The 20,392-nt window shown below is 40.0% G+C and overlaps 1 protein-coding gene across 5 annotated transcripts in view; it reads left to right on the top strand.

Annotated features, from left to right (window-relative positions):
- Positions 1-20,392, top strand: part of mrtfab (myocardin related transcription factor Ab) — a 48,742-nt gene that overhangs the window by 2,590 nt on the left and 25,760 nt on the right. The window contains exons 1-2 of one of the 5 annotated variants that reach the window (XM_055057600.1): positions 3,867-5,191; positions 19,670-19,735. In XM_055057600.1, the coding sequence (XP_054913575.1) occupies positions 5,161-5,191; positions 19,670-19,735 (97 nt within the window). In that variant the 5' untranslated portion in view covers positions 3,867-5,160. Of the gene's footprint in view, positions 1-448; positions 635-3,866; positions 5,192-8,303; positions 8,390-19,145; positions 19,736-20,392 lie in introns of those variants that run through there. The other 4 variants (XM_055057597.1, XM_055057601.1, XM_055057602.1 and 1 more) reach the window with 4 other exon arrangements.

The following is a 20,392-nucleotide window of genomic DNA, read 5'->3' as shown; positions in this document are numbered from 1 at the left end:
GAGCTTTGATTAAAAAATACAGATGTTTGTATGAAAGAATGGAACAGCTGGTGCTAAAGAGGTTATACCGAGAGATACACAATGTACGAGTTCTCAGATTCCTGGGCATGTCTGGATGACTTTTGCTTGATAAGCATCATTGTTACTGTGAGGTATGATCCAGTCTTAATCAAAAAATACTTTATTGACGTGTTCTCGTTTTTTTTCTTATTATTGTACTCCAAACAGATATTTTACCAGTTAGGACTTATTTTACAAACTACATGGTTAAATAAAAACATGTATTAATAGTATTGCCTTCCCTTATCATAAGTCTTTTTTTTTTTTTTTGTATACCCTTCAGAGATTTACCGGTGCCTATGTTTAGCTCACATTCATTTTTTTGTTTCGGTCATCAGCTGGTTTCTCGATGCATGTCTAATTGTTTAAAATTTTTGTTTTATTCCAGTTTATCCTGTGATTATGGCAACACTTGACGCCCTCCAGGGGGCTGACCCCAGTGCTGGAACCATGAGGGCTCCAGGGAAGTCGGGCTCGGCCCCGAGCCCTCAGAGCGAAGCGGTGACCAATGAGCTTCAGGAACTCTCTCTTCAGCCGGCTCCAAATCTGCTGCCGATACAGGAGCGCAAGAACGGTGAGTGTGAATTGTTTTTCATCTTCATTTTTTTTCGTTTAGTGAAAACTCTCATTTTGTGAGTCGAGGCTTTTGAACTTTGAACTGTGAGGTCTTGCAGTGTGTAATTTCTTTTTGTTGTGACAAATAGACACAACAAATAGCATGTCATAGCATGTTATAGCTATGACATGCTATAACATGTCATAGCAATTAGAGTGTAATGTGATAATCTAATATGAGACAGATAGTCTGTGAAAAAAAAATCAAGGTTCTCTGCCTTCTCCCAGGCAGAGAAGCTTGAAATAGAAACCACCAATCAGAGGCAGGAGGAGGGGCTTAACGCTGTCAGTCTGTCCTGTATGCTAATGTCAGTTTTTTCTCTAATTAGCACATTTAGCAGCACATTCATGAGATTGATTGACAGCATTAGGTGCCCCTCCTCCTGGCTCTGATTGGTTGTTTTTGCATTTTTTCAAATATAAATAACGGCAAAAGGACGATGTGCATGAATTTCCAAAACAGTTGATTATTGTAATTTATTTTCAAATACTTATCATTTTTGTTGTGAACACAATAAATTCCACAAATGATCATTTTGAATCTTCTCTATTATGGACAGCTTTTGCTCTGCTGGGACAAACTGAGTGACAATTTGCTTATCACCTGGAATGTTCTAGACTTCTATCAATGGCTCTGCTTTGTCATGTGTATTTGCATGCTTGTGGCTGCAGAGCTGTTTCCAACCTGATCACACCTACAATTATCCTTATAGTGATTGAGATCAAGATTGTAAGCCAACAGACTTTAGCTTTTTTCATAAAGAAGATTCCTGAAAAATTCACAGTTCAAAATGTGTTCTGTCATTGGAAAGCGTGATTTTCCAAACCAACTTTTTTCCCTCTGGAGATAACAATGACTCTTGGAGAGTGTGCTCTATTTGAAAACCTTCTGAATGGCAGACCTTAAAGCTACATGTGCCTGTGTGTTATTTTGTTAGTGAAAGAATTTCTTCACCTCAGAGAACATCTGAAGACCGATAAAACAAAAGGGAGTGAAACTGGAGGTGTGTGTGTGTGTGCATTGAAGTCCTCAGAAGAAAGGACCGAAGCAGCTTCTGTTCTTAATTGGCTTGCTCCTGTGTGCCGACCTCCTGCTGCAGCAGATTAATGGCCACTGTGTGTTTGCTCACTGGACTTGGCGCTCTGCAGGCCTGCTGTGTGCCTGGAGATAACCAAGTTTTGAGGCTACATGGTGGACTCTCTCAGAGACTCGTAACAGCTTCCATTGGTTGGAGTCGTAGCAGGTTAATTTAGTCAGCTCTATTAATTGATTAACTCTGGAACATTGAAGTCAAATTTGGCTAAAGTTTCGTGATTTTTAAAGTTTGTCCCAAGAGAAATATCCTTCAGGACAATAAACTTCATCTTATCGTCTTCTCTTATCTTAACAGTGGATTAAATTTAAACCTTTTGAAAAGCTTGTATTGGAGTTGTATTGTTTGATTTAGCTCATCCATTGACTTATTTTTCTTGCAAAGTTGTTTGAAAAGCTTTAAAATGGCAGCAAACTCTTAGATCAGAACATTAAAGTTCCAAATAGGCTTCTGTTCTAGCCTTATTACGAAAAGTCATGGCTTTTTAATCAAACTATTTGCCATCCTGATCATCTTATGAGTTTACTTTTGAAAAAAAAATTTAAAAAATTATTTGGAGTGGAATTTAGACATATTCATTTTCCTAGATTAAACATGTTTTTTTTTTTGGGGCAGTGAATCACTTTTTTAATGAACAAAAGGTTCTGGCTGTGTGTTCCCACGTTTCTGATATACCTGTAAATAAAACGCGCACGTGACATGTGCAAACAGTAATGGAGGACAAAGCTGCTTCTCTTTGCCCACTGGGGATTAATATTTGCCTCAAAAAATGCTGAAAAAGACCAGTGCCATGTTCAAGTTGTACTCAAAGACATTAGCCTGTTGGAGAAGCTATTCGAGTCTAAAATAGCTTCTCAATGCGAACCAGGTAGCAGCAGCGCAGTCCATGAATGATCAGGAGTTCCTGAAACTACATTAACAGTTTTCACCAGTGTGATGGTTGGATAACCCTAAAAAACAGATTAATAACAATAAAAATTTTTTGGGGGTGAGCTAATATGTCTACTTATTGAATAATTAAACATCAAAAATGGTTTTTCACTTGAAAATGTTGCTTATTTTTTCAAGGTAGTAACCAGTAACCAGTAGCTTTCTTTCTGCCACAGTCACAATCTCATCCCGCTGCATAAGCAGAGCTCTCCAAAGATTGATTCTGGGGTTGATGTGTAATTCGACTACAGGCACTCCCACATATTTGCATTATACAAGAGTATCTGTTCTAGCTTCTTGTTTGTTTCAGCCTGGAGTCGTGCTCATTTGAGTTCAAACCAGTTGGCTACATGATGAGTGTTAGCAGTGCTGTTCTGACAGTTCAGAAAGATTTCAGGCTCTACACAGTTGTTATAAGGTCGTATTTTTCTCACAGACACAAAGATATGTTCTCTGTCTGCCTCAGGCCACCACTCCCAGGTTTAAACAACCAATTGTGTCGTCTGACTATTCCTGGCACTTTACTCCACCACTCAGGAGCAGCCAAGTTGATGCGGGCATTCCTGCAGCTAATCCAGTGAGAAGATGCTGCTGCTCAGAGTGCGGGGCCGTTTTTCCGGCAAGCACAAGCATTTCTGGGCTGCCATGCAGTTGCTTGCAAATGCTTTTACACTCCTTAAGCTTCTTGACATTTTGTCGTGTCACAGTCACAAACTGAGTCGTGTTTTATTAGAATTTCATTTGACGGGACAAAGTGAAGTAATGCATAAGCGTGAGGCAGAAGTAAACATGGCACATGGCTTTCATAAAGTTCTGCAAATTCAAATGTTTAGTGTAACATGGATTATTGCCCGTCAATAAACTCTTTCAGAAGTGTCATAATTAACAAAGTTCACCTGTCTCAGTTCTAACAAACCTCAGAAGTTTGTTAGAGAACATTGGCAGACAAAGGGCATCATGAAGACCAGGCAGGTGAAGCAAACAGGTTCAGGATTCAGCTAGAAAGCTGAACAGAGTGACGACTGAGTCGGGAATATGATCTTTACCCGTTATGATCCATGGAAAAGACGGTTTGGGCTTCCCTCTTTTTCTGCTACTCTTTGGTTTTGCTCGGCATCCACAAAGCCTCATTTTCAACTTCTTGTTGCCATGGTTATGCTTCATAACAACTGTCTGAAAGTAAAAAAATAAAGAAATAAAAATAAGGGCAAAAACCCTTCCAGCTGCACAGCATCCAAAACCAGAGGGAATAATTGTCCAAAGCTGCAGTGCCACAAACAAAAGAAGAAGAAGAAGAAAAAAACAAACAAAAAAAACAAGGGTCAAGAAAAAAGAACAACTCAGAACTAGCTGTCTAATCCAGCGTGCAGCCAACAATTACCAACATGACATCTAGACTCCTTGGCAAGGCTTGAATCCATCCAACCTGTGTGAACTACTTTGCAAAGAGGAACCGGCAAAAAATTTCAGTCATTGAATGCGCAATGCTATTACAGACACATCAACTCTTAGTAAAACACATTGAAATTCATCATTTTAATGTGAAAAGGCTCATTTGCACAAAGTACCGTATCTACACTTTTCTGCTGTAAAACACAACACCCAGCTCACATATGAAAGCTCCTCAGAACTTTATCTTTGACATCAGACTACACAGTTTGTTTACCCCAGCAGATTCCTTCCTTGGCAATGGGTGAGTTAGCAGAGATTTATCATCAACCAGACATACGTCTATGTGTGTGTATACACGGAAGGAGATATCTCTCCAGAATGAGACACAGATGTGGAGGCCGGCGTTATCATGCTGGTCTGCGAAGCTTTTTATGTTTCCTGTTCTCCAAACCTGCCTCTGAAGCTCTCTGCAGCAAACAATAGCGGTGAGGACATGTTAATGCGACCGAGACGGTTCAGAACGCCGAGCTGGAAAAGCTGGTCAGAGTTGTAGTCCAGGCTGTAGCAGTTCTGACAGCAGGAGGAGTAAAAGGAGGAGGATGGGGAAGTTTAAGGAAGGGGGAGGTCATCTCTCAAATGGCAGTATTGCATAACTTGAAGGGAACAGAAGGAAAGCAAAGAAAACTGGAAAGCAAGTAAATGAGGTGGTGTTACTTGGACTTTACATCAGCTTGTTGTAGTTCGTTCTTTCTTTTTTTTTATTTCTGGATAAAACTAAGAAACGACGAAAGGCTAGGGCCGAAGGGTAAACCTTGTTGTTACCTAAGGAACTTTAAGGCTCCGCCAACACAGACCCACACACGCCCTCTCTGCCGGGACATGCTCACACTTGCAGACGCAGTCCAGAGAGGAAAGCGTGAGGTGCACACCTACCTGTGGAATACCAGCTGGAGGCTGCAGGAAAATACTTGGACTACTCTCTCGCTGGACGGTTTTGAGCACTCCGTCTGCTGTCACTGCGGAGCATGCAGCGCTAGTCTGGTCAGAAGGGGCAGAGATTCTCTTTGGCATGGTGCAGAGGGACATGACCATCCAGACAGGTAAAGCCTGTTCAGCTGCACTTGGTTCAAGGGTGCAAGTAGATTTTGTTCTTCCTTACACAATCGGTGTTTCGTTGCATCAAACTCCATCTGGGATGCATTTTTATATGCACATCTGACTTAAATCTTCTGTAAAAATGTTGCATCTTGGGTTCACACTGAAGTTTTGAAGGGAAGTTTAAAAAAAATGTATGTAGAATTGCACACTTGTAAAATAAATTGGTCTCCTCAGGGCAAAGAAAACAGGTGGGGCTGGCATGCCAACTTTTCAGGGTCTCTTTAAAGCAGAACTTGGTTGATGAGGTTGCTGGCAAGATGCAATTAGAAGGAAGAAGTTCTCTGAAGGTCTCTTTTTATTCGCAGTAACTGTCAACTTGGATCTCTGGATTGGGACAACTGAGCCGCTCACAGACAGAGGTGATGGAGTTGGAGGTGAACTAGAGAAAATCCTTGGTGGTAAAGTAGGTTAGAGGCGTCAGCGACTCTGCTCCAGATTGAAGTAGAAATGACCCACTCTTTGCAGTCAGAACAGATTGTCCCAGAATCTCATGACAGCCTATAAGCTGTAGGAACGGGCAGCTCCGGCACAAAGCAAGAACCCTGTTTGTTTGGGTATGTCTCAAACATGACCGCAATAGATGAGCTCACCGACTATTATACTGGTAGAACAAGTAGAAGACACTGGTTTTTCTGAAGCTTCAAATTACCAGAAATCTCCAGAATAGGGCTGTCATAATAACAATCGTGCAAAGCTAATGAGTTTTTCTTTCAACTTCTTTACTCACCATTTAACAGAGATTTTCAGTCTGAACATAGGGCTGAAATATGGTGGCGGCTGTGTCATGCTGAGGGGATGGTTTACTTTAGGGAACTAGGTTAGAGGTGTGGCTGAAGCTAAATAAAAGACTGTTCTAGAGGGAAATAGGGAGGCAAAATGCCACAATCAGTTCTCCTAGTCACAGTTGCATGACGGGAATCATGTCATTTTGTCGTCAGCCATAGTCTCCATTGTGGACTTCTCACCCCCCTCACTTTGCGAAACTATTGTATTACTAGTCAGAATTTTGTTTATGTGGAAAAAAGTCCAAACTACTCAACTTCCAGAAATCAGGTTTTCGGTCAGAGACAAATTGGCAGAGGCCCGGTGGAAGTGTTAAAGATCTGCCATGATTGCTGTTTTTACTGTTTCTTGTAAACCAAACATTTGACAAAACACAGTGATGTACAATAGGATGGTTTTACAGAAGCTTGGCTCTTTGTGTCTTGTGGACCTTGATGGTTATGTCCAAAAACAAAATGGTTCGCAGCCACGTGGCCACATGTCGACAGATAGACGTTCTCCGACCATGCTAGCCCCCTTCTTCACCAGTCTGACCTGTCTAGATTTGTCTTCATTTGAAAATCCTTTGCAGACCCCTCCCTGTTCATCGTAACAACTTAAAGTGAAGTGCAAGGCGAACCATGCGGGGTATCGCAAGAGATTTGAATTTCAGAAGAATGTTTGGCCTGTGGACTCTTCCTCTGACAACAGCATCTCAACCGATCTGCAATTAGACCCTGGTAGTTGTCAAGATGGCAGCTGCAAATCAATAATTTCATGGTCAGACCTTTTTATCAATAGTGACAGAAGCGCATGTCATCGTCAACTGGGACAGGGCAGCGCACAACAAACATACTGAGAGATTTTGGTCAGAGACAAAAATCTCTGACCAAAGATACACGCATAGAGGAGCGTTTACCACAGCTCCTGAGTGCTGCCCATTCCTGCCCATGCTCACTGCCACATAGTGAGGAACACACTGCCATCGGAGACACGGCCAATTTGCCTACATCCAAACTGGCTAGAGTGAGACTTGTCAATGTAGAAGGAGTGTTAGAGGCTACAGAAGATGTAAGAGCTTGGCATGGGTCTTGCCTTCCAACATCTCTAAACTTAAAATATTCATATGTTAGACTGGCCCACTATTTTCCAAAGAGGATTTGGGAAACGGCAGTTTCTAAACGCGCAAAGTTAGTGGAGACAATCCCTGTAATGCTGTTATTACTTAAAAAAGCTTGTATGCAAAGGCACTCCAGTCAGGCTCTACTTTCTCTCATAGAAACCAATTAAAATGCATTAAATTTTTGAGCTGTAAGCAAAATAATCAATAATCTCTTGATCTTTTGTCTACGCAATGTCAAAAGCCTCGCTCTATCTGACTCACTTCTGGCTTGTAGGTGGCAGAAACGATCCGTTTGCTTTCACATATTAAACGTGCTGTCATGTTGAAGACCGAAGTGTCTGTGGCTCTGGCCATTGGGCGCCTTCTGGAGGTACGTTGGCTCAACATGCAGCCTGGCAGCGGCCAGCTCAACCCAGCAGTGATTCAGGGAGCTGACGGCACTGTTATGTAACCGATTGGAAGGCTGCCAGGAACAGAGGCCCCGAAGCACTCCGTCAGGCTGAGAGTAGGAGAGTAGGAAAGGGGCAAAAGTAAGATTGAGAGATGGCAAGAAAGAGGGCTAATAAAGATGGAGAGGATGTAGAAATGAGTGTTTAATTAGATAAGGGACAGAAATGTTAAAACAATAACAAGTGTTAAAAGAAAGGAGGAAGGAAAGCAGGAAGGAAGGAAGTATTCAAAGTAAACACAGTCAAACATATAATTCTTGCAGCAACAGTTTGCTCTGAAAGCAGCACACTAAGTTTTAGTATGTACAGAATAATGTTAAATTGAATGTCCCAAGGATTATATCAGAGGCAGGAAATGAATAACAGGAGTCAGAATTACTTCTTTGTGGACGAATGGAACTGACTACCCACTACCCACTACACACACAGATGTATTTATGTTACTAATCTGTGTAGGAAGGTGTGCTTCATGCTACACCATCATGACTGATCAGCACGCACACACTTCACACCTCATGTTACTGTCAGGATCTCAACATGCGCTTACTTGGATTTGGTTGCCTTCCCGTTTTCACAGTATGTCCTGACGGCACAGTATTTTCTGCAAGCTCCGACACACTCTGCGACTTTGATTAGCGATCAAGTAAAATCTTGTTGGATAATAATGAGAAGTCGGGGGAGCCCAAACCGAGCAGCCTCGCTCAGATTGCTTGCCTTCAGCCAAAAAAGAAAAAAAAAAGAAATGCTTTATCAGCTCCGCAAAGTCTGCTCGTAGCAACGGGAACACGACGCCTGTACACCCACAGGTACAAGCCCACTCATGTTGCGTGTTCTGTATTTTACAGCATGCCTTGCAGTTGTGAAATGCAGCCTTTTGAGCAGGCAGGGCCAGGAAGGAGAGTACTACCACTGATGAGCGTTTTTTTTCTTGGAAAAAGGACATCTTGTTTTCTCCAGATTTAAAAACTGCAAACATGCAGTAAGAAACGGGATTGCTGTAAATATTTCTGTTGCCATTTGGATGCAGTATAAGCAGTAGAAGTCACATGCTTTTATTACATTATTTATTATATTATATAATAAAAAAACTATTAAGACACCACATTAGATTTTCAATTCTTACAAATAATCCGTTATAATAAATTTTGCTGTAATTTTTATTAGTTATTGCAGTAAACAATGTTGTTCTGGGTCCATTTTTAGGAAATAGTAGTGGTATAGTAATTCAAATTTGCCCTCTTAAAGAGTGATAAACATACGTTTTGTAAAGAACTGGGAGAAATTGTAAATATCCACAATAAAACCTCACAACCAAAATCGATAAATAAAACGGAAACAAACTACATACGAGAGCATTTCTCCTCAAGTTCTGCTCTTTTTCTATGTTCTCTTTAGTAAACTACAGCTGCCCTTCATAAAGCGGAAAGGTTTTTTCCTTTGCACTACGTCCATGAAAGCTAAACTTGTCCAGTCAGTCTCATTCTAACTTTCACATTAACACCAACAACAGTCTGCTGTCTCTTCTATGTTGACATTTTTACCTTTTTGTAACAATCTGCACCCTGCTCTCTTCAGACTTGCTTGGATAACCGGACCTGGATATGTTGGCAGTTGTTTTGAATGTCATGTTTTATTTGGTGACTAATATATGGGGGAAAACACTCCAAGCCCAGTGGTAGGTAGGGTACAAACAAAAGCCCTGGTAACCCTGTAAGACTCCATGGCATTGAACTGTTTGAAAAACTGGAAAAGTTAACAAATCTGTTGGAAAGAAAACTGATGAGTCAGAAAGACCAAATCAGTAGAGAAACGGCCACCAGACGGCAAACAATGAACTTAGTTTTATCTTTACCAGGGTGCCAACAAGTGTCTTCCTCTTCAAACCGTCTCCTGCTTAAATACATGAAAGACGGTTTTGATTGGTACGCTGACGGGTTCAGTCACAACGTCTCACTGTCACAGGTGGCTATCTGCTGCTGTGGGGAACACTTTGTTATACAAACAGGATATGTTACCTCAGCCTGGTCTGATTTTTGCCTCATCTCTCACCCTCTACTTGTTCTGAATAATGGAACAGTCATTAGCCTGTGAGTCACCTGCCAACCAATAGTAAGTGCTGCTCGTTTACCACTGCCGGACGAGCGTCGCAGAGTTTGCTGTTTCATATCGGTGACTCAGACACAAGACATGAGCTCGGTGTTCACTAGAGAAGCAGCTGAACCTGAAGCTGCAGGCTAGACTTTTCCAAGCAATCATTGTTTAGGCACTTTTTTCTTCCAGAGTGTAATAAAACAGATGTAGGATTTGATCAAATTGCTCTAAGTTCTAGAATTTTACCTGAAAGACTCCCTAAGTGCAAGCAAGTTCACTTTTTATTCCACGGAAAGTCATGAGTGCTGTTTTAGTTTGCAGCAACCCTGCTCTTCGCACATGGTCTGCAGTGTGTGTGCTGTGACACCAGACCGAAGAATACGGCTGTCGTTGCTTGGATTCAGTTTCTTATAATCGTTTCTTCAAATGCTGTCTTTGTTTTCAGCTTCCATTGTGCTGTAACTTGGAACAAACAAGCCAAATGTTCATTTCTTTTTACTCAGTTAAGATTATTCTAATAATGGTTGGTTGAATTAGGAGTGAGAGCAGTATCTTTACAAGCATTAGACAAGAGCTGTTGAAATCCAACTTGTGCAGTTGTTCTGAGAAGCAAAGATATTCATAGAAAATCATTTAAAAATTGGGCTAGTTTGAAGGATTTCTGAATTTTGAGTTTGAAGTAGGAGAAAGAATGTTTAAATTTTTATGAAAGTGTCCATACTTTTAGTTTTCTAACTGTGTCTGGGGGAAAAATGAAAAGCTGTGACCCCATTGAAGGTTTGTGTCTAATAAAAACCCCTGACGCTCAAGCAAATTAACGGCCAGGCTTTTATTAGATGTTACAGTATACAGGAAGAGGAGAGCAGAAGGAAGAGTTCTGTGAAATCTAACAAGCTCAACCTGGTGGTGTCCACACAAATTAGTTTGAATGAAAACGATCAAAAATACAGTCCTAGTGCTTCTGTTGAGTCCCAACTGTCTTCGTTTGCTGACAGGACGTCGGTTCTTGTGAGTGAAACAGGAAAATTGGTTGTAATGGAGGGAATAAAGTGATGTTCTTTAAATGAGCTATGAGGTTAGGACATTCACTACAGCAAAAACCATTTTCAGATGTTAGTTATGTAACAGAGAGTGGGTTACAGAGGCGTCACCATCGCGACAGGAACACCCCCAGCACCTTATTTTCCCTCTCTTGGAGACTCCTGTTCAACATCAACTTTCCTCTCTCAGAACTTTTTTTTCAGAGGATTGTAATGCAAACAACTGCCTGTAAGACTTTATGATTTATTTACTTTCTGTTGTGTAGTCATCATCTAACCTTCTATTATGGTTTGGTCAGCTTTTGTTTCAGATGATGACACTGAACACATTCTTCCTACTGCCTCTAAAGACCTTGGAGGCCAGAACTTTACTGTATTCATGTTCAAGGTCCGGTGTCACTTTCTCTCTTGATGTACTCAAAGACGAAGAAAATACTAGTAGACATTGAAACTGTATTTCTCAAACTTTTTTAATTATATGTATAAGCCTTATTGAAATCTGCTCAATAAAAGCAGTTGAATAGCGCTGATTACATGAGATTGAAATGATGTGAAGTTCCACTTTGTGCACAGATAAATTGACCCGATTTCCTTAATTGTGGGTAATGGGTGATCAATTGATGCTTACATGTGAGACGAGTTGCTATATTAGCAACTTTTCAGACAAAATAGGAATTGAGATAGACTAAAATCAGAATTGGCTTGTGAAATAGAAAAGCTTTTAGCAAAGGAAAGTTGAGACAGTCCCGAGTTTTGAGCTTTGCTTGTTGCTTCTAGAAGAACCATACATTAGATCCCGATGCACTCTGAACAATTCAAGTGTCACAGACTTAACAATTTTCTAAACATGCACACAGGTCACACCATCCTCAATACACATCAACGTACAATATTCTGCACACTCTTAACGCCTGTGATTAAAAAATCAATTCTGACCAGTTTCTCAACAAACTAATCTGTTTCTTTATAAACTTCCTCTTTCAATGCTACAAACATACATTGTCCTCTTCAATAAATCATTAATCACTCAAAGTTATCCAACACGTTGAAAGGTCATATTGTGGCCATTTACTTCGCCAGAAATCAACAGCCGGTTAACCCCTACTGACAATTTTTTTTCTCCACAGAGCATAAGTAAAATAATTGAAATGAAAATGCAAGTTGGTATGCTGAAATACCATGTCCCAGTGCTACCTGACACTTGTAAAGCAGCCAATCCAGGAGTTGCACTTATTTTTCTCAGCACTAATTGGGTCTACCCAAGTAGAAATAAAGAAGTCTGTATATAAGATGGTTTCCTCTGGCTTATTAATGCTTGTTGAGGTATATTTTGTTGAGGCATACTTATGAACATCTTTAGAGCCATTTTTCAAGATGGCTGCCATTTTTGAGCCTTGTAAACCAATTAATACCATAAAATGTTACCTATCCAAGTTCATACATGACTTGGATGAATTTTGTCATGTCAGCTGTTTTTGACTTTGGTCATGTTATTCATTCAAAGTAATGTTATGTAGCAAAATCAGAGACTGAGGACTGCTGTCATCTACTGGAAAGAGATGAAGATGTGTGACATGGACTAAGAGACAGTCGTCTTGATTGTTAGTTTTAGCTTCCTCTAACTTATGTTTAGTTGTTCAGAATTACCTTCTGCTCATCTTTTAAAATGTTTTCATTAATTTAGCGTTAACTTATGCAGTTGTTTTTACGTGTTTAGTGGTTTTATGTTAGCACAGATAAAATTCTTGTTTAGCAAATCAGTGGTTAGTGAACCTAACGTTTTGGTTAGCTGTGCCTACCACTGGCAATAACTACTGCCTACTTTAGTGCAAACCTATAAACATGATGGCTGTTTTAAAAAATATCCACCAGTAAAAGGGAACACCAGATAAGTAAAGTATATATGATTTCTATGGTTCAAAATGTGTAGGTTATGATTTGACACCAAACAAATTCATCTTATTGGAGATTTCAGTGACAACAAAATGATTTGCTATGTCTCCCATCACATTGACTTGTTTTTCAGTGAGTGTAGGAAGTGATTAGTAGCAGCCTTCCTGGTGTGCGGTTTACATCTGCATCTTGTGCTAAATTCCACATCCTTTCCCCATAATTACACACATGGCAGCCAGAGAGCTCAAACTCTTCAGCAGCATCACCTGTGGCTCAGAAAATATTAACCAGCTCATTCAGGCTTTTATCTGTTTGCGGTTCAGAAATGAGAGTGCTTAGTCGCGGTGAAATCCCAGGTCTGATGTCATTGTTGAGTTCTGGCCAAATGTTTGGAGTTCTGGTAAATTCCAAATTCCAGAGCAGAACTGGTTGGGGGAGGGTTGGAAGGGTTTGGGATCAGGAAGTGAAGTCAAAAAAAAAAAACAAAAAAACACACTCTGTGTCTAAGGCTGGAATGTTAATGGTTGGTGTGACCCCCGGCAGACTGACACCAGGCTGTTCTTTAGGATGTCACATTCTTTTTAGGGTCGTCTGACCAATTTGTTCTTTAAATGTTCTATCAGTCAATTATCCAGCGTGCCTAAAGACGTCAAATCATCCCAAACTGACTTATGCAGTTGGGTTTTGTGTGGATGGTTGCCTAAAGAGTACTTAAGAGTATTTGGGTTTAGGTCTGGAAATATGTGCTCAAGCGACAGAATAACATACTGAGGATTCCAGCCATGATACCAGCTCTATACTTGACTCTGGTAGGAACGCTGGACAAACTGGTTTCCAGGGAAACTTTCCTCTTATTCACAATGATGTTGCAAGAAATGATTTAAGCTATTTAATTAGGCTCTAGGACCATCAGGTCCAACTGCATTGCTAATATAATAATGGGCACAGTTGCCACACTGGCATTTCTCTGCTGTGGTATATTAAAATGAGATATGAACTCGTATAAGAACGCAAATTCTTTAAAAGTTTGTCAGAGACCATCACCGATGACAAACGTTTCAAGGCAGGAAGCGCTCTTGCATCAAGACAATAAGATACATTTCGGGATGGTAAGTTTGCTGTGGATCTCCAATGCCAGCGGTTGGGGAAGTTTACGGAAAGCAGTTGCGCTGACAATGGAGATCCACAGCAAACTTACCATCCCTAAAAGTGTCTTATTGCCTTGACTGCCAGGGAAAAATACGAAATACATAAACGTATTATCGATGTCAGTTTTCTTTAAGACTCTCTTCCTAAGTGGAATCTGAGTTTACACAATATTTCCACCAACCGACTTTCTTTTATTAGTAAATCTCACCAGATAAACTCTTATCATTTCTCTTGTAGGGTACTGCCACTAGCTAGCCAATCGTGTATGGTTGCTTGGGGAAAATGTTACACATTTAGCCAATCTGCATTGTTGAATTCAATGTCTTTCGGGTGCAGGAAATTTTGCCCTTGCTACAGAAAATGTTAAAGTTTTGGATTGCTATGGTGATATAGTTGATAGTGCAGATGTCATCTTCTGTTGTTCAGCATGTTTTTGATTACACTCTTTCTGTTATCATTTGTTCTTTGCTGATAATCAGTTGTGATGCTATGTTGCTTTAGGTAGCATGATGCTAATGCTGCTCTGGATTCCTAAGATTTCTTTTTTCAAATTGTTAATAATGATGTTCCTGTTGTCTTTTATAAGTTTTTTCTGCTATGCTAATGTTAATATTTGGTTGATATCATGATTTTTGCTGGTCTAGCTCTACAAATATTCATATTTGAACAATTTTGCTTAGTGCCTTTGAAAGTTCAGCAGATAAATCTAGGGGGATTGGGTTTGTTATCAAAACCTGGTTAAGTTCATTGGATCTCTGGACCTAATGACATATTTGTGGCCATGGTCATTTCATCCTTTACAAATGTGCTTTCTTTCTTACTGTTTATTTAAGGTTAGAGTCTCTACTGTCTGTGTTAGTTGATTGTCAGAAGTTCAGTTTGAAAATAATTTAACCTGTTGTTTGTTCAGAGTTAATCATACATTAGTTTGGTATCCAAATACTGACTAAATGATTAAATGCTGCATAGTTTGTGACTGAACAGACCCTCTACGTTCAGCTAATTTAGCCCTCCATGTTATTTTGTTTTATGAAGAATGTTATGTTATTTGGGAATTGATGTCATTTTCCTACCATTCATTTGAATCCTTATGCTGGACTAAAAAGGAAAAATCTATTGGCACATCAGACAAAAGATAATTTATTTTCATTATCATTTGTTGTGGGCGGTATTTTGTTTTCCTCTTCAGAACTTCGTAGAAATGTTTTTAAAGTGAAGTACAAAGAGGCAAACACTTCCAGGGTCAAACAGCTTTCCTGTTCTGCTCCTGAAGCCAAAACTTTTCACCTTGTTTCGGCTCTTGAAGGTTGAAGTGACCTCCAGATTGAACAACTTTCCTTTAGCTTCTTTTTGTTGAAGCTAACAAAAAGACCAATTCAAAACTCAATTAGTTTTGAATTGGTCAAAAGAGGTTAAGATTTGCAAATATTAATGCATTTTCTCAAAATGTTTTTTATCATTTCTGTTATAGAATGATAGTAAATATAAATTTTCTCTCCTCAGCGCAATGCCAGAATTGCTCAAATACTTGATATTTTGTTATTATCGACACTGAAAAAAAATAACTTAAACGATTCTAATCTGGGTCAAAGTTTCCTTTGTTGTTCACAGGAACAACTGAGGGCGGCAACTCAGCTGGGTATACTAAAAATTGTTTCAAGCGTCTAGTATTTTCTCCATGTCAAAATCTAGGTTAATCTAGATCAGTCAAAATCTGGATTATTTTAGATCATTTGAGTAGAGATGAGACATTTCAGGCCCTATAATTTAGTTTTCTTCTATTTTTTTAGACATTCTGTTGGAAGGTCTTTAAATTGCATGTGAACTATATATTTATTGAGGTTTTTTAAGCCCACCTGATTGCTTGGTCTGAATGTTTACCCGTACTGTGGTTTAGTGGTCAAAGTAAGGTGTGGTCCACAGCGTCTTAGAGAGAGGGAAGTGAAGTCATGGGAAATGACTGAAATGACCAAACAACTAAAGCTGTGATGTTGCTTTGCTAAACTCTGTCTTAGATTTTTATGCTGCATGATCGTACATGGGAATTATCGATTTGTATCACCACAGAAACGACAGATTCTCTGTGGCAGATTGAACTCAGGTTGTATAAATCCCCTTAAAGCCAAGAGAGCAACACATAAAAAGATGATCAAGATGTCATTAAGATATCCAAAAGCTGCCTATAAGAGCAGCCTGGCCTCATTGTTAGGCTACTTCCGTAGACAGAGGAAGGGAAGGGTGGAGGAGGCCATTTTGTTTTGATTGGCCATCATTTACCAAATTGTCCAGAGCCGGTCACGTTTTGGTCACTGAGGTATTATCCTGCAAATTCCACGTGCCTGTTTTTGCAACTACCCATGCAACAGAAAGTATCTGAGTTTCAGATTTTGTAAAAAGACAAGAAACATTTTGTTACAGAGGATGATTGAAGTTATGTTGCTGATCATTCATAAAGTTTCAGGCATGGAGAAAAATGTTATATTCCTCATCTAGAAATCTACACGATAACTATCTGATTTTTATTTGGAAATATTTATGTTCTTTCTATAAAGTTAAAAATTCATCAATATTTTTATATACTCGCAATACCTCCGGTCATTTAATCGGAACAATTTCAGAATGATCTACTCTGTTTCTGATGTTCAATTTGGTTCTGCTTTACATAATTTCCTATTTCTCAGTCTTTATAGCATTTGTTGTTTTTTGCAACATATGCTAACATGGCAGAATACTTGCAGACTTCTTTTGCTGGTTTTATTAAACGCAAATAGTCTTTTTCCTTATTTCAGCTGCTATTCCAGGTGCCATCATCAGGTTTAGCTGATTCCTAATGGTATTTTCTTTTTCTATTCTGATTTTGGCTATTTTATTATTATTCATTTAATTTTTAAAAAATCAGTTTGGAAAGTATATAACACAAGCAACAGTTTTTTTAAATGCCATTTTAATTCAATAATATAAGCTGCAATATGTAAAGTCTGTAAAAAGAATTCTTCCACATCTTTGAAACTGTCATTGTCATAACATTATAGTATGAGACAGATAAGGAAAAATACGAGTTTCTCTGCCTTTTAAAAGTGCAAACTAACATCCAATCAGAGTCGGGAGGCGGGACTTGGCACTGTCAGTCAAGCCTGTGTGCACAGAGACTTTTGTGAATGCTAAGGCTACTTAGCATGACCACCTTTCTCTGTGATGCTAAGATGCTCGTGAGAGCTTGACTGACAGCCCTAAGCCCTTCCTCCTGGCTGTGATTGGTTGTTTTTGGTCTGGAGCGGTACAGCAACAAAAACTCATGGAGGAAGAGGAGGACATTAAACCTTTCACAAATTATTTGTCTCATATTATTGTCATAGCATGGTGACTGTTTTAAGAATTACCATACGTAAAAACTATATAAAAATGTAGCTTTAATTGCTATGTCGGTTTTATTTCTGCAGAAATAAAAACGGGTCACCTTTTGAAACAACAAAAGGTGATCACAGTCTAGAAACAAAGTCTTGGACTCCTTTGTTTTTCTTCCTCTGCCTTAATCCCACAGTCTGCAGTCATCTCTGCTTCCCGCCCAGACTGTGAATCATAACAGCAGGTGGACTTCAATCTCACGCTCATATCTGACAGTAATTGTAGCCTCAGATGGCGTTTGTTTAAGGTGTTGGTCCCATGTGTCACCTGCTAGAAGTTTACTAGTCAGCTATTAAGCCCCAATGAGTGCTCACTTTTGTTTTTTTACATGCGAGGCTCCTGCGTCGTTCTATGAATAAACTGTACCTTCTTGTCCTCTAATAAAATTGATTTAGCCTAAGAAAGTCAGGCTTAACCTTCTCTTGTGTGTCTACAGGGTTGTGATGTGGGTGCCTCAGAGTAACATAACCCCGCTTGTGCACAGGTGATACCAAGCTGAATATAGCCCACTTATGGCCAGCTGGTCTTGCTATTTAAAACATATGGGAGGCAGAGGGCACGGGGGGCGTTTTACAGCCAGTAAGAGGCTCCAGACACTGTTCCATAAGCTAAACTGTACAGCGGAAAAAAAAGTTGGAAAATAGGTCTATTTTTCTTAATTTCCAATTGCCAATTGTTGTTTTGTTCCTTGATTTTAGCCTGTGTACACCAGTAGTGTCCTGATACAACATTCTCACCCGCGGTATGATACCGATATCGCAGCTCTGAGTATTGGCCGATACCAATATTGGCTCAATATCTCAGCACAAATCATACATACTTTTGTTACTTATTTGTTGTGAGGAATGTCAGAAAAGGCTTGGTCAGAAAACAATAGTCAACAACAAAAGGCAAGAGAACAGCTGACCCATTTATCATTATCCAATGGGTCAGCAGGAGGAACACAAGCACTGCTGGATAGAAACGACTAAATGCTGGAGCAGAGTGCTTATATCAGAGATTATATATGCAGGCCAATATTGTCCGATTTTTGGTTTAAATTGAATCAATTTCCAATTTTATTTTCAGTTTTTAGATGGAGCAAATCTACCCCGATGTCGTCAGGCAGCCAAACTCACCTTGCCTTTTGCTCAAGTACCAGAACACGACAAAAAAAATGTTTACATAAGTTTGAGACACAAAAATATGTATGTTTTATTTATTAATATGAAATGAATAGAAGCCCTGTCTGAGGTGTTTTAAGTCTTATAAGTCTGGAGATGTATCAGTCCAATCTGGATCGGTCCAGATATTGAAAAAAACAATGTGACCGATCCGTAATGGCAGATCTATCCAGTCTAGCTCTATGCTTGGTGCTTTGAGTGACATTGTGATTATTTATTTAGAAGTCCTAATTGCACTTTCTGAACCATTTTATGGGTTTTCTGCAGTTTAAATTTACATGTTTGACCAAGCTTGTGAAGCTAATGGTGTATTTAAGTGTGCTGTACTGGTGCAGAGTTATTAAATTAGTATTTCAGTCCATATATGCCTTTTTTTTTTTAAGAAAGAAACTCTAAATCAATTTAGCGATGTTTTTCTGTATCGTATCTGACTTCAGATGTCAGAAGTGAAAATATTGGCTCGATGCATTCCTGGTTTCAATAATGCTCATATGAATCTGATACTTCAGACTTGGATGAGATCATCCCTGAAGCTGTTAAGCAGTGTTTCTGCCCAACAGTAAAAGCTGCTCCTAGGTTGGCTGAGTGGCTGCTTCTCGAGAGCAGCTGCTGTGTTGAAGAGCACATTACATGAGTCTGTGAATTTTTCATATTTTCTTTCAGTCTGTATGTGGTGTTTGTGTTGAATGTGGTCTGTATGTTTCAGGACCCTCCTGAGCTTGTAACTGTGAATGAATGGCAACAGCTGAGCCGAAGAACTTTATCAGCAAACACTCGCCGCTCCTGTGTGTGTGTTTATGCGTGGTCGGGTGTGTGTGCGCGCATGTGCTGCATTCAGGAGGAGCTGCAACCAAAGTCGCCTCACTGGGAGACTCACTGAGCCGAGTTCACTGCCGTCCTGCCTTCCTCAGCTGCTGGCCTCTTTTTTTTTTTCCTCCACTTTTCTCTCCGCGACTCGCCCATGCTGAGTCCTTCAACTCGGCTCTGGGGGAAAACCGCAGGAGCGGCGCTGTCGTGACTCGCCGGCAAGCGATCGGCAGGAAGAAGGGATAGCAGAGAAAGAGGAGAGGAGAGGCGGACCAATCGATCACTCTGATTCGAGGGACAGCCTGAGCCGTAGCGCTGTCCTTCCCTTTGCTGCTGCTGTTTAGCAGCAAACCTCCCTTAACTCCAACTGGAGTCTTTTGAATTCATCCATCTGTTGGACACGTCTGGGATTTGGGACTCTCTACAAGCGATGATCACTGCTTACCAAAGAATCAATCTCAGTTGTGAGTGATGATGTTGGACACCAACCATTGCCTGTCTTTTAAACCCTCCCCTCTGGACTCTCCCCCAATGGCAGATGACATGGAGAAGGCATGCTTGAAGATGGATCAGGAGAGACTGGTCTACCACAGCCTGAAAGAAGGTGGGCAACCCACGGATTCAAACATGCACATTTATCCGAGACGGTTTATGTTTATGTGCCTTGGTTGTGATTTGAGTTATCGGAACTTTATGGCTTCATATGAGTAGTTTATGAGGTTTTGTTAAAGATAAGGCGTTTGGTTTACTGGTCAAGATAAAACAGAAACTCTTTTGGACTCAGATGTTAGCAGATGTGTGTTCAGGAGAACAAGGCTATATATATTTTGACACATCATGACAGAGTTTTATGAATTTTATTGGAGTTTTACGTGATTGGTCAAACCATTGTGGCCTGTTTTGGGAATTGAGTCAATGATACGTAGACCACCACAGTTTGTCCGCTTAAATCGAATTCCAGTCTGTTTGCCTAGTAATTCTGGTTAGTTTTTGGACATGGGAATGCGCAATCGAATGGATGCCGACCAAAAAAGCGAACTCTGGTCCAGCTAAACTCTATGTCTCTGTTTGTTTGAAGTGAACTCTGGCTCAGTTTGAATACATATGTATATTCAAACATGTTTGGAGCGGGCCATGAACCGCTCCAAAAGCAGGAAGTGGACAAAAGCACAGAGCATGCTGGGTAAATACAACCAAAACAAACGCGTGGGTCGAGCGCTAGAGGAAAAAAATTACTTGTAGTCTTTTGCAAAAGAGAAAT

The sequence above is a fragment of the Poeciliopsis prolifica genome, unplaced genomic scaffold (genome assembly GCF_027474105.1).
Source record: "Poeciliopsis prolifica strain line A6 unplaced genomic scaffold, Auburn_PproV2 SCAFFOLD048, whole genome shotgun sequence".
Classification (NCBI taxonomy): domain Eukaryota; kingdom Metazoa; phylum Chordata; class Actinopteri; order Cyprinodontiformes; family Poeciliidae; genus Poeciliopsis; species Poeciliopsis prolifica.
The sequence above is the reverse complement of the archived record's forward strand: the minus strand, read 5'-3'. Positions and strand labels throughout refer to the sequence as shown.